The sequence below is a fragment of the Sarcophilus harrisii genome, chromosome 3, assembly GCF_902635505.1.
Source record: "Sarcophilus harrisii chromosome 3, mSarHar1.11, whole genome shotgun sequence".
Classification (NCBI taxonomy): domain Eukaryota; kingdom Metazoa; phylum Chordata; class Mammalia; order Dasyuromorphia; family Dasyuridae; genus Sarcophilus; species Sarcophilus harrisii.
The window spans coordinates 341,609,977-341,624,921 of NC_045428.1; the positions used below are offsets into that span (position 1 = coordinate 341,609,977).

The 14,945-nt window shown below is 32.9% G+C and overlaps 1 protein-coding gene across 1 annotated transcript in view; it reads left to right on the forward strand.

Annotated features, from left to right (window-relative positions):
- The first annotated feature begins 8,290 nt into the window (after positions 1–8,290).
- LOC100934858 (thrombospondin type-1 domain-containing protein 7B) overlaps positions 8,291–14,945 on the forward strand; it is a 388,099-nt gene continuing 381,444 nt past the window's right edge. Inside the window, exon 1 of the mRNA XM_031960024.1 lies at positions 8,291–8,459. Coding sequence (XP_031815884.1) covers positions 8,321–8,459 — 139 coding nt within the window. The 5' untranslated portion in view covers positions 8,291–8,320. The remainder of the gene's footprint in view (positions 8,460–14,945) is intronic.

Consider the following 14,945-nt stretch of genomic DNA (forward strand, 5'->3'; position numbering starts at 1 on the left):
ATCTTATTTGAGTAAGGAAATCTTCTCCCATAGGGAGAAATCCCTCCCTCCAGGAAATCTTCCCATAGGGATCTTCTTTCTAGTTCTCTTAATATTTTGAACATTAGCTATTATCCATGATTCTTACTGAGTAAACAATCTCTCTTCTTTTTTTTTAATCCTACACACATCTATGATACATTTTATCCTACTTCTTGTGTACAGTTTGTCATTTTTAATGTGCTGCAGGCTTTTCCCGCTTCTTTTACCATAGTATATCCCTCTATTGCCTTCCATATAACTTGTGCAAATTTGATTCTTTGGAGAAAACAAATTTATTTACAAAATGCAATCTATTCCGCAGCTCATCATCACTCTTTTTTGTTTGTCCAAAATATGAATAGTGATGGATCTGTTCAAAGGGTTTTCTATATAATTATAGATTAAATTAGATAATGGATGCTTTTCATCCACTTGAATTTTCTTGCATAGAATTCTAGACACAATGCTTTTGAATGAGTTTTAGAAGATTCTGTCATATTCTAGGGTTAATGAAACCAGCTTCATGTCACCTTTATTTTTTTCTAATGGACTTTTCCATATATTGGGGATTCACTATCTTAGATATCTTCAGTCATTTTGTTGAAAGTGGCAAATACCTTTTGGGCAAGCTTAGATTTTAGACATTTATTGATATTTTTAATCAGAAGGATATTGAATAAAATTACATTGGCTATTAATTATTACTGCGAATCTTACATAATTTTAAAATAATAAGAGAGGTTTCATGATAGAGAGAGCCTTTAAGACTGAATTTTGTTTGACTCTATCAATTTTTTCACTTCCTCACAATTTATAAATAAAATGAAGTGTAGAATATTGTATTCTCTGTATCATTTAGTCAGTGGTATTATTAAAGAAGGTAGTCTGCTGAAGAATATTGTTAACAAAAGCCTGCCTATTTCCTTTTTATATTTTTTTCAATCATGTCCTTAATAAATGTACAGATTACTTTAATAAAGATTTGTAGAAAAGAAACAAACATACAATTAGAAAATATATTTAAAGAAACAAAAATATCAGATAGCTAGACCCATTCCCCAAAGTGTAAGTGGTTAAAGGATGTATGTGTATACATATGTTACATATGTATATGTATTTACATATAGACATATGTATATGTAAATGTGTGTATGTATGAAATCAATTGTCTAAGGAAGAATTGCAATTATTAACCATTAACTATCAAGTTAAAAATTACTTCAAAGATTTATAAAGATAGACATATAGGTCAGTAGCTATTTACTAACCTGAATTATCTCTTTGTACTATAAATACTATGTAATTTCTTTCTAATAATTAGATAATTTCATCTTTCAGTATTCTTTACAATCTACTCTTTATTCTTAAATTGTATTATGTGTAGCATGTGATGTTTTTATGTATATCCTGAATCTGGTACAGCTCTATTTTTACTAGGGCCATTCTACTTTATGCAATTCCTAGGTTTGTGAATCACTGCAACTAACAGGGGACAATTCTGTATTATAAATATATTTACATATAGTTTACATTAATTTGTTGTTAACCTTAATATGCTCTTAGTATAATTTTAATTACTTGATCTCTTGCCAAAACTTTTTCTTCGCTCAATTCCTTTTTATTGTTTTGGGAATAGGTAGTACTACTAAATACTATTCCATAAGATCAAAATGTTCTTTTTAGTCTAAATCATTTTTTACTTGGTTGCCATTTATTTCTCTTTTCATGAAGATGAAATGTCTCCTGTCCAAGTGAATTTCTAGGCTCTTTTAGCCTCTTTGTTGTGGTAACTATATTGTATCAGTTAAACTTCAGCAAGAAATATTGCTAGATTTTAAATTTAGCCACTTCCTCTTTTTTCTTATTTAAACAGATTAAGTTGGTGTTCTTTTAATTGAACATCATCACCTCTTATTTTGATGTTTTCTGTTTATTTTCCTGTAACACTTAGTAGATTAATGCTTCAAATTACTTAAGAGGAGAATTTTTCCCTTAGAACTTCCTGGTAAAAGTAGGACTGACTGGGACAAAGTGACAATCCCTCTAAAAGTAGGAAATCTCTGAATTCAGCGGAATGATCTGCATATTTAATGCTATACAATTAAGATACATCATGCTGTTTGACATATGGCTACTGAATGTTAGTAATAGGAAAATGATTTAGAAAATAAACACATATATAAAGCTGTGATACCCTTTGTAGTGTTTTTGTTACAAATATTCCTAATCTTGACAACAGGTGGCTAGGTGGCACAGTGGATAGCCCCAAGCCTGGATTTAAGAAGACCTAGGCCTTAGACATTTCCTGTGTGACTCTGGAAAATTCACTTCACTCTATTTGCCTCAGTTTCCTCATTTGTAAAATGAACTGGAGAAAGAAATGGCAAATTACTTCACTATCTTTGCCAAGAAAGTCCCAAATGGGATCACAAAGTAGGAGAACACAACCAAATGACTAAACAATAACAACGAATGGGGATTTATCTTCTTACACTAGCCTATATAAGGAAAACACAAAGTTTTATCAGGTTGGGGTACAACCTCAAACTGCTCAAGAAGTTCTAGTGGTTCTCTATTGTCTTTAGAATCAAATCCAAATCCCCTCATTGAAACTCTCCATAATATTCCTCCATTCTACTATTCTAGCCTAAATACTCATCATTTCCTTCTTGTAATATGGGTGAATCTGTCTACTTGTTGTACCCCACAAATGAAATTCTCTCTCCTCTTCTACCTTGATTGTTGGTGGCATTTTACTGGAATGTTGTCTTTTCTCATCTCTAATTTTTGGGTACCCAAATTAGTTCAAAGGACTTTAAGATCTTTAAGAAGTGTTTCCTTATTCTCCCAGTTGTTAGTGCTTACCCTAAACAAATTTATTTTATGTGTAACCTGTATTTATTTATCTTTACTCAAGATTAACTGGCCCTAGTAGAATGTAAGATCTTTTTTTTTTTTCTTGTATTAGCCTCCCCCTTCCCTTTCCCCTTTCTTCTTCTACTTCCTTATAGGATGAGACAAGTACTATATCAAACTAAATATGTCTGGTATTCTCTCTTTGAGCCAAAACCAATGAGATTAAGATTCACACAATGCTCACCCCCTCCATTTTTTCCCTCAGTGGTAATAGGTCATTTTGGTGTGTGTGATATAATTTATCCTATTTTACCCTCCCCTTTCCTCTTATTCCAGTACAATCCCTAGTTCCTTTTTTATATCATCACAGTAAAGTCAAATTATACTGATAACCAGTAAGTATACCCTTAACAAAGATACAGTTCGCAAGAGTTAAATATATCATCTTCCCATATAGGAATTTAAACATTTTAACCTTAAAAAAAACATAGTTTTTTTTCCTTTCCCTTTTTTTCCCTTTTTTATGTTTTACTTGGGTTCTGTATTTGAAGACCAAATATTCTTTTTTCCTGTGGTTATTTTTTTCTCAAAAATAAAATCCCCCTATTTCATTGAGTGCCCATCTTTTACCCTGGAAGATAATGCTTAATTTTGCTGGATAGTTGATTCTTGGCTGCAAGTCCAAATTCCTTTGCCATCTGGAAAATCATATTCCAGGCCTTTCAAACCTTTAAAGTGGAAAGTGCTAGATCTTGGGTAATCCTGATTGTGGCTTCTCAATATTTGAATTATTTCTAGCTGCTGGCAATATTTTTCTTTGATCTGATAAATTGGAATTTAGTTACAATATTTCTTTCAGTATGAAGTCTCTTTCAGGAATAGTTGGCAGATTCTTTCAATGGCTATTTTGCCTTCTGCTTTTAGGACATCAGGGCAGGTTTCTGTGATGATTTCTTGAAAGATGGTGTCTAGGTTTTTTTTTTTTTCCATTGTGGTTTTCTGGTAGTTCAATAATTCTTAGATTATCTCTACTGGATCTATTTTTTCCAGGTCAGTTGTTTTTTTTCTAATGAGGCATTTCACATTTTCTTGTTGTTTGTTTTTCTTTTTTTTCTTTCTTTCTTTCTTTTTTTTTGGTTTTGATTGATTCTTGATGTCTCATTGAGTCATTCACTTCCATTTGTTCAATACCAATTTTAGTGAATTATTTTCTTTAGTTAGATTTTTTATCTCCTTTTACATTTGGTCAATTGAATTTTTAAATGAGTTGTTTTGTTCATTGGATTTTTTTCCATTTCAGAAATTCTGCTTTTTAAGTTATTTTATTTTTCCATTTTCCCAAAACTACTTTTTAGGGAGTGATTTTATTCAGACAATTTCTGTTTGCTTTTCTACAACTCTCATTTCCTTTTCTCATTTTTCTTCTAACTCTCTTTTAAGTTCCTTTTTGAATTCTTCCAAGAGACCCTTGTAAGATGGAGACCAACTTATATCACTCTTTGAGGCTTCATCTGGAGATATTTTGCCTGTAGTGTCCTCAAGGTTTGAGGTCTGTTGTTTCCTGTCTCCATAAAAGCTATCTATGATCAGAGTTCTTTTTGGGTGTTTTGCTCATTTTTATGAGTTGAGGTCTGCTCTTAGGGCAAAGGGAAGATTATTTCAAGCTTCCTGGACAGTGGCTTTATGCTTCCCTGAGACTGGTGGTACTGTAGGTTTCCTTCCTGTCCTGAGTGGGCATGGCCAAGTCCCATTTGTTACACTGGTGTTCAAGGGCTCACTATTTACCTTTTGTATTTGAGTTTGAGGTCTCACAGCTATTTGGCTGATCCGCTAACTTCTGAACCAGGACAGTGTAGCCAAGGCTGCTGTATTTTGGCTAAGATCTAACAGTCCCCAGTGAGGAGGCCTCTGTACTCTGGGACTCCCTGCAGTACACCTGCAGTACGCTGAGTGCCTCCCACCCAAAATCACTTGCCTTATTGAGACAGATGTTTCCTGAAGTTCTTCCAAAATATGTTATGCTGGAAATTTGTTATACTCTAAATATTTGTGGGTTCTGTCTCCCCAAAACCCATTCAGAGGATTGATCTGGTATTGATCTTAGGGAAGCCAAGAAAAAGACAGAAAAATACCTGCCTATTCTTTGCCTTAGAATGTAAGCTCTTTAAAATAAAAGATCAACCTTAGTTTAGTATTTTTATCCCATTATCTACCATATTACCTCTCATATGGTAAATGCTTAATGATTGATTCAAATAAGAAATTCCTTATTAAAAATAAATCAAAATTTTCCTTCCTGGAACTTACAATCTAATAGAAAAGACACTCTGAATTCATATGAAAACTGATTTCTCTGGTAAGTGATGAATTTCTCTGTACTATTCATTTGGTCTTTGGTCCTCACTTGTGATCATTTGTGTAGTGTTGTTGAATTCTTTTGTAAGCATCATTGCTTTTAAAAAATAACTTACTCAGGCAGTTAGATGGCACAATGAATAGAGTACTAGCCCTGAAGTCAGGTGGACCTGAGTTTAAATGTGATCTCAGACATTTAACACTTCCTAACTGGAATCCTTTGACTATGGACTTGTTCTCTAAGGTAGACAAGATAATGTAGGTTGTTGCCCAATCAATGGAACACTAGACATATAGCCAAGAGATATGGTTTAAATAATATTTTGAGTACTAACTGGGTGATCACAGTAGTTTAACTCTTCACAGCCTCAGTTTCCTAATCTGTCGACTATTTATTAGATATGTTGTGAGAAAAATATTTCTAAACTTCAAATTATTATGGATATCTATGTTTTTTCTACAAAGTGGGCATTTAATAGTTAATTGAAGTTTATATCTGTGTAAATATGTGTGTACATATGTATAATTACATATAGTCTCTTTTGAAAAATGTAATATTCTGAGAAGATACTTCAAATGAGATATAATAACAATCTTAATATGTGGCTGATTTAAGAAGAGCTAAAAAAAAGTCTTCCCACCAACTGTTCCCTGTTTTTCACACCATGTTGGTAACAACCAATATCCCCTCTCAGACTGATGCAAAGACAAGTTGCTTTCTCTATTCTCAGATGTGTTGTAGCACTGACTCACACCTTTGTGGCTGCAAATATGGATGAGACAATGATTAAACATTTTAGTTTGAAAGTTCTCTCCATGTAGTCATGGGTGAAAGAATTATGTTACATTCATTTTAATGCTAAAAATCTATATTTTGAATTAAAAAAAAGTTAAACAGAGTGGGAAGGTTCTGATGAGTAATTAAGCACGACAGGTGGAATATTTAAAAGCAATACTTGTTGATAATTGCCTTGTAGATTATGGAGAACTCTCAAGCATTTGTTAAATGAATGACCATGTAAATCAGCTAACTTTTCTGAGCTTCCATTTTCTTCTGAGTCAAATAGAAATAATTCTATTGACAGGTTTGGTATAAGGATGGCAGTCTGCTCTTTTTATAGGAATCTATAAATGTGAGCTATCATTCTATTAATATGTTGAAGATTATAAATTTGTAACTGAAATCTACCCCCTGCTGCTTCATTGAGGTGCTCTATCTGTATGAGTGAACTACAATGTGTCAATGTTACTAAGCAGGAAAGGCTGCAATTACAGATTCAGTGATGGATTGTATTCTTTCTGAGGCCCAGTTTAACAAGGTGATGGAAAGATTCATTCATTACAAGGTTGCGTGAGGATGACAAATTTTTATTCATAGCTATTCTTGGAGGCCCTTTGCTAGCTTATAAAAGAGTTATACTAGGAAAGGAGTATCTACATCAGTAAAATCACTGATTCTATGTTCTATTAAAATAAGCTCCTCTTAAACAATTGTCTCTGTTGAAGTGACCTGAACAAAAGAAACCTGTTACTGTGAAAATAGTGTGACTTAATGAAAGAAAAGTATCATCAGACAGCCTCCCAAAATTGAAATAGTACGTGCAAACAATTTCTATTGCAAGAAATTACATTTCATGTATTCCACCAAGTATCACAACTTATCAATCACTTAAAATATAAATATACACATACATATCAGTCAGACAGAAGGCATTCATTAAGTGTCTAAAATGTGTCAGGCATTATGCTAAGTATTGGAGATAGGAAAAAAGGAAAACTATTCTCTGTTCTCTGGTGATTCACAGCCCAATGAGGAAGACAATATACAATTTTATATACATATGTATATATAATTTAATTTAGATCTTTAAAATTAATAGTAAAATTTAGCAAATATATAACTTTATATATATATACATACACATAAATATATAAAATGAGAAGAGAAGGCACGAGTATGAAAGGGAAATTAGGAAATCTTCTCACAGATGATGAAATTTTAAACTATCGCTTGAAAGAAATCAGGGAAACTAGGAAGTAGATATAGAAAGAAAGAGAATTCCTGGCATACTAGGCCTATAGGATATAGACTGAAAATGTCCAGAATTTAGAGCTGATGCAAGAAACTATAAGGAGGTCAGTATCATTGAATTGTAGTTTACATGGTAGAGAGTAAAATTTAAGAGTAGAAAGGCAAGTGGTGGGGTGTATTATAAAGGGCTTTTGCATGCTGAATAGAAGATTTTCTTTGTCATAGGATGGCCACAGAAGTTTCATGGTATAGGAGAGGAATGGTGACAAGTCAAGAGACTTGAAACCAAGACAGAGAGATGAACTTAAAATCTATTATAGTAGCCTAGGCATGAAATGGTAAAGGCTTGCATGAATGTGATGGCAGTATCAGAGGAGAGAAGAAGGAACATAGAGGGATGCTATAGAAAGCCTTGCAAGAGCAGAATGGAGGGGCCATCTAGATGGTGAGCCTGGGTGACTTGGGATGATGATGATGATGATAGGGAAGTTTGGAAAGGGGAGGAGTTTTTTTATATGATTAGATCAGTTTTGGACATGTTAAGTTTATTATTTTATAATACATGCAGTTAGAGATAGGCAGTTGGAAGTTTACATCCACATATATTCACACACAAAGGCAATATTACATGGGTAAAGAACTGACTTTAGATCTAGGAAAAGTTGAATTGTAATATCACTTCTAACAAATACTGCCAGTGGGATTCTGGGCAAGATAGTAACTATTTCAGTACCTAAAGTAACTTCTCCAGATGATAAATTGCTGACAAGGTGTTTACCTGCTTTCTTAGTAGAAGTTCCTTCCTGAGAGCTCCTTTTACCAGTGAAATCCCAAATATAGACTCTATTCCTATATATTTTTCAATTAACTTACATGTAAGTGGAAAAATTATTTGAAAAAGTTATTTCTGAAGTTCTAGTACTTAACTTGTAAAGTGATAGAAATGTTCTCTAGTTTACATATATATCTATATCTAACTATATATTTTTGATTATTACATATTTTTCTTTCTTTATTATAGGAATAAGGAAAACAAGAAGCCAAATAATTTGAAGAATGTTTCCAAAAGTCAATTTGGCTATCATACACTGGGTATGGAAGAGCATGAGAAAACCCTATCTTTTATTTTTTCTCATACTGCTCCTAACAACTCATTTGGAAGGCAAAAAGGATAATCAATTCATTTGGAAACCAGGTAGGAATGCTTCTACTATTCCTTTTTCACTTTTTTTCCTACTTTTATTCATAAGAAGAAAAAAAATGCAACTTGCTGGTTTTAATTTGGAAATGGTGTAATGTCTCCCGAGGGAGAAAATAGACTGAGACCATTCTGAGCATCTTTTTATAAAGTGTGGGTTTGATTTTTAATTGAACATAGTTTTTGTCCCATCACAAAAAAACCTCATTAATACTTCCCCATTTCCTATAGCCCACTCCAATCCAGAAATGATATCAGTTATGGATTTTCATATTGCTGTCAAATAACATTATGATTTCCATAGATACATCTCCTTCTTTATCAAGGCTTTCCCTATTTCTCTGCACAGAACCAACCATTTATTGCAAAAGTGACATCTGAATTTAGCTGACAACTTCTTGCTAAAAATGCTTTAGACCAGTCATTCAGATTTCTTTTATGGGTACTCTAGTTGGATATTTATTATTAAATGCTTTCTAGCAGACATTCCATATAACACACTGAATAACTGCTCTTTGAACATTTCTCGTTAGTTATCTATCTGAGAGTTGTGATGTAACATTAATAAATTTTGAGATGATTAGTTTCGACTTTTGTATGGTTTTTTATTTTGTACATATGAGTGAGAGTTTAAAATTTTTTTTGAATACATGGAAAGATATTCAATCATTATGTTCCAGAGTAAAGTTTTATTAATTTGTTTATGTAAAATCATTTTACTGACTTATCAGTACAGTTGAGAAAATCCAAACAACTTATTATTTGAACTTCTTATACTTTCTTTTGTTCTAGATTTTCATTTGCTTAAAGTATCTCAATCATCTCTATTCATCCCCTTTTCAAAGTACTTGTTCACAATAGATAATTTGGGCACACTAAGAATGTGATATATTGTAGGTCTGTGGTTGTTGAGCTTTGGTCTTTATGTCATAGCCCACAAATTAACTAGACTGTAAACTTATTTTGTCAAAATGGAAATATTCATGAAAGTAATATTTGTAACATTTAAATGACTTTGCAAAAATAAAAGACTGAAATATGCTTTAAAGTATATTAACAGCTAACCAAGCACCATTAAAGATACAATCTGGAGGAAATTTAATTGCATTTAAGCCCTTATAAATTAATTTAATTGTCGTCTGTGATATCTAATTAGTGATTTGCATATTTTCTCACAGTAGCTTCCATTGCTTTGCAAACAGTTCTAAAAGTAGAGTATTGCCTGACTGTGAATGCTGCTGCTTTGTTTAAATTATAACCGACCAAACATCTTATTAAATATAAAATTACAAACATGTGCATGTCTGTGTAAAAATAGCATGGCACTTTGTTGTTCTTTTTTCCTCTGCTGAAATTGTCCATGGGGGTTGTGTAACTCAAAGGCTCTGTCAGTGAAGTCTAAGTTTTGATAGGTTTTCACTATTCTGGAAAATGGGTTCCAGAAAAAGGTCATTTGTGAGTTTTGGATGAGCTTAGATAAATTAAGGAAAGTTTATCTTCATGGGTTTGATTACAGCCTTAAGGGGTACCTGATCATAGACACTGTTTCTGTGGTACAACAGATAGATAACAGGCATTCTAAAGAGTTGGGACACTAAAATTTCTGGGTCAAGGTGTTTGAGCTACAATAATACTTGTCTGGGAATAATGAATTAATATAAAAGGTCTGGTTTTCCAATAAAATGACCTGGCTTTGCATTGTGGTGCTCATTCATAGTCCTCTGTTTGACCTCAGTCAGTGGACTTCATCTTTAAAACTTTTTTTTTCACTTGAAAAATGAGAGGCTCTCCCAGATTCAAAGTGGTGATCCTATTGTTCCCTCCAAAGACAGCATTTGAAAATTGCTGAAGCACAGATGATGATGATGATGATGATGATGTTGATGATGACACTTTAAAAGTACTAAATGGAATACTATATGTGTATGTGTATGACATACATATACAAATATACACTTTCTTATTTGAGTCTTGCAGCAACCTCATGATATAGGTGCTATAGGTTTAAATTATTAACCCAATTTTAGATGAAGAGTTGTGGTTCAGATACGTTAGACAATGATAAGCTAGATAATGATATCTAGCATTAATATAGTGCCTGTGTGCCAGACACTGTTAAGCACTATATAAATATTATCTCATATGATCCATCAACAAAACCCCTGGGAGACAAGTGCTATTAATATCTCCATTTTGTAGATAAGGTAACTGGGGCAATCTGAGTTTAAATAGCTTGCCTATATAGCTAGTGAGTGTTTGATGCTGAATTTGAACTTAGGACTTTTTTAATTCAGAGCAAGAATTTTATCCACTGTATCATGATTATCCAATTAGTGTCAGAGCTAGAATTTGAATTCAGACCTTCCAGAGTCCCAAATTCAGCATCTATATTTATACAATATATTAAGGTATTTCAGAACATTAAAATATTGGCATATACTTCTTCACAAACTTATCTGAAGAATTAAAATTAATTTGAAATCTGAAACAAAAATAGGAGATGTTAAAGATGTTATGTGGAAATAACTTTGAGAAACAATGTATCCAAATTCATAAAATTAAGCAATAGGGGCAAAGAGGAAGACTAATTTCATAGCCCCTAAATACATTGGGATCTTTCCTTCCTTTTCTTTCCCTCTCTTAAGACCTACACTATCCTACAAACAGAGCAGAGACTGATTGCATTTTTTTCCTATCAGAAATGCTAATATAAAAGATGTCTGTGTAGCAGGGAGGGTCAAGAGGGATGCAAGAAGAAATTTAGATTATATACAAAAATATCAGTAACATTTTTTTAAAGAAAGAAGTTTTAATACAATATTTGGTATTTCCTAAAATCTTTGTTTTAAGGGTTTATGGCATGATGAGCTTGTGTTTAAGTTCCATTTATGAGGAATATTTCTTAGGGGTTTATCCTAGAATAGCATACTTATACTGATATTGTACTTAAAAGCATCCTAAGCATTATATATCAAAGAAAGTTTGACTAAAAAGGAACAAAAATTCAAAAAACATTATATACTCTTCCACAGGAATCTATAGTACACTCAGTTTTCGTAATGCTCTACTATATGGAATATTTCCTATTGTCACTTATGGTTTGAACATTTCTCTTATACTGGCATACTAATAATGGTAAATGTCTGTTTTCATTTCTCCCATGAAGTCAACTGTAATATCATCAAATTTGCCTGAAATGTAGAAAGATGACTCCCATATTTTAATTCCTGGTCACCACTCTCGTTCTCTATCTTGACATATTAAACTAACTGACAGTGGACCATGTAATAAGATATTTCTTATTCTGATTGTGCTTATTTAGTTTAACCCTGAAAATTCATTTAGTATCATCCAGATACTATCCCCTCTTCTAAGTTAGAAAAGAAAGTGGCACTATGGGAGTTTGTTATCATATCCAAGGACTCAAGGTCCTACCTAATCTAAAAGTTGAGTTTACTTCTTTGAAGAACTGATAAACTCTTATTTAGAAATCTCTGGATTCAGATTGTTGTCAATCACTTAAAATATATGTTCATTTCCTTCTTTTCCCTTCAGTCTAGAGGTTAGATCTTACTTAGCAAACCTCAGCTAACTTGGAAGCATTCCTATATATGTCTTAATATCAGAAAAGCAGTGAATAGATGAGTAAAGAATGAATGAATGAAAGACCATTAAAGCAATCTTCATTGATGGGAAACGTGTTTAGCCATAGGATAATATGGGAGTCATTGATCTAGCAAGACTATTGAATGCCTGTCAACATTGTGATGAGATCCTGTGAAGTATATGCAGTGTCAGGCAATCTGTTATCCAGGTAGAGGAAACAGAACCAGGTCAGCAAAAGACTTGGATAAGAAATGATGTAGCTTCTTGTTTTGAGTAAATATAGCTAATCATTTCCAACTCCACAAGGTTGATAAACAGATGATGTCCTTATAGGGCTCTGGGATCACAAATATCTTCAAATCCTTTCCAAGTATAACCATTATAGAAGACTGTAAAACTTAAAAAGTATTATGAAAATGTATTCCTGTGTTATGGGAAGGATATTTTATTTCTATTCAAAAGTAAATTGAAGCCAAACGACTTCTGACAGTAACTCTGTGGCACAGGATAACAAGAGCATTATTATACATATTTTCAGAGAGGCAGTGTGGCATATTAGACATAGACTTGAATTCAAAGCCAGAAAGTCTTGGGTTGAATTATGTCTGTCTGATATATATTGACTGTGGGATCTAAGAAGATTCATTTAACCTCTCATTACTCTAATCAACCCTCAAAGATGATAAATTACAGGGAGAGAACTAACTTGGATAAGTAGGATCCCATTAGGGGATCACTGTACTGAGAAAATAATAAGCCAAGTCCTTGTCTCTTTCCCTTTAGAACAGAAGAGTGAGGTGACTTGTCTTGATTCATACAGCTTGGGTTGTGCAAATTTGGTACTCACCTAAGTCTTCTGACTCTATTATACCGCACTCTCTCTCTACCACTTTCTGAAGTTGTCCCCTTATCGAAAAACATCTTAAATTTTTGGGGCCAAAAACAAGCTGAGTTCACAATTTAAGTCAAGTACAAACTAGTTTCAATGTTTTAGTGGAAATACATAGCCTTGGTGAGGAAGGAATATTAATTCATATGTCAGTATTTTTTTAAAATGCTTATTTAAACCTCTAAATAGCAAATCCCTATTAGTTTATTAGCTATTGAATATTAATTACTAAAGGGGAGGCAAAGTTAGAAAATTTATCAGTGGATGAGAGTACTTCCATCTTCAGAGATTATGCAAAATAAAGGAAATTGTGGGAAAGCTGTCAGTCAAATTTGTATAGGAGAAGCATAAGCAGGTCAAGAAGAATATGAGAGTTTAGCCCAAGTAGTAAGGAAGACTGATATACAGTCAGCACTTTCTTTTCTAACTTGGAAGAGGGGAAGGAAAGAAAGGGGCAATGAAGATCCTCAAGTCTTTTTATTAATCTGTGGGATGTGTTGTGATATCTTTAATCATGGTGGTTCACTTTTGTGATTTGTTTTTCTCAGAATCAGTTTAAAAATATTTGAGTGTGGCCAAAGGATAGCAAGAGTAAGCCATCTGAAAAAGTATTTGTTGAGTATCTATGGGAAGTCAGTCAGTATCAGAGTAAAGGACGTAAGCCTTTCTTCGAGACCTTCTCATACCTGGACCTATTGTATTCTCTAAATATGAGCTCTTGCACACATACTCTCACACACACACACATACACACAATTTATTTAACTTACATTTTTTGGTTCCAAATTTTCTCCCTCCCTCTGTTCCATTCCCCACTCATTAAGAAGGCAAACAATATATCAATTATACATGTGAAATTATGCAAAACATATTTCCATTTTAGCCGTTATGAAAACAATAGTAAGAAAAATAAAGTGAAAAATTATATTTCAATTTGTACTCAGAGTTCAGTAGTTCTTTTTCTGTAAGCGAAGGAAGTTTTTCACCATGAGTTCTTCTGAATAATCTTGGATCATTGTATTGAGCAGCAGAGCCAAGTCTTTCAGTTGATTATCATTATAATATTGCAATTATTATATGCTGGTTTTGTTTACTTACATTTGCATCAGTTCATATAAATCTTCCCAAGCTTTTCTGAAGCTATTCTCATTTTTAAAATAGCACAATAATATTACATCACAATCTTATACCATAACTTGTTCATCTATTCCCTTACTAATAGACACCTCCTCAATTTCCAATTCTTTGATTCATAGATTATACGTGGCCTAAAATACCACTAATAAATTTTTAGACAAAGGAAGCTTCAGGAATCAGAGTTAGGACCCAACAGGACAAAGGAGAAATTTAAGAATGCTGAACATTGGAAGCAGGCAGAGTTAAGGAGATGCTATGATCAAGTTCAAAGATTGGAATGAGCTAGAACTGAAGGGCATATCATTAACACTGAATAAGAGAATACCTAACTAATATGCTCACATGTGCCTGAATGCATCTGGAGATACCTATACTTCTTTTTTTTTTTTTTAATAGGAGTTGCCATTATTTTTATTGATTGATGAAATTGTTTTGGCACTTGAGTAAACTATTTGGGGTTTTTCCAAAGATATTTTCCACCTAGCTAAGATTTTTTTTTTAATTTAATAGCCTTTTATTTACAGGATATATACATGGGTAACTTTACAGCATTAACAATTGCCAAACCTATTGTTCCAATTTTTCACCTCTTACCCCCCCCCCCTCCCCTAGATGGCAGGATGACCAGTAGATGTTAAATATATTAAAATATAAATTAGATACACAATAAGTATACATGACCAAAACGTTATTTTGCTGTAGAAAAAGAATCAGACTCTGAAATATTGTACAATTAGCTTGTGAAGGAAATCAAAAATGCAGGTATGCATAAATATAGGGATTGGGAATTCAATGTAATGGTTTTTAGTCATCTCCCAGAGTTCTTTTTCTGGGCATAGCTAGTTCAGTTC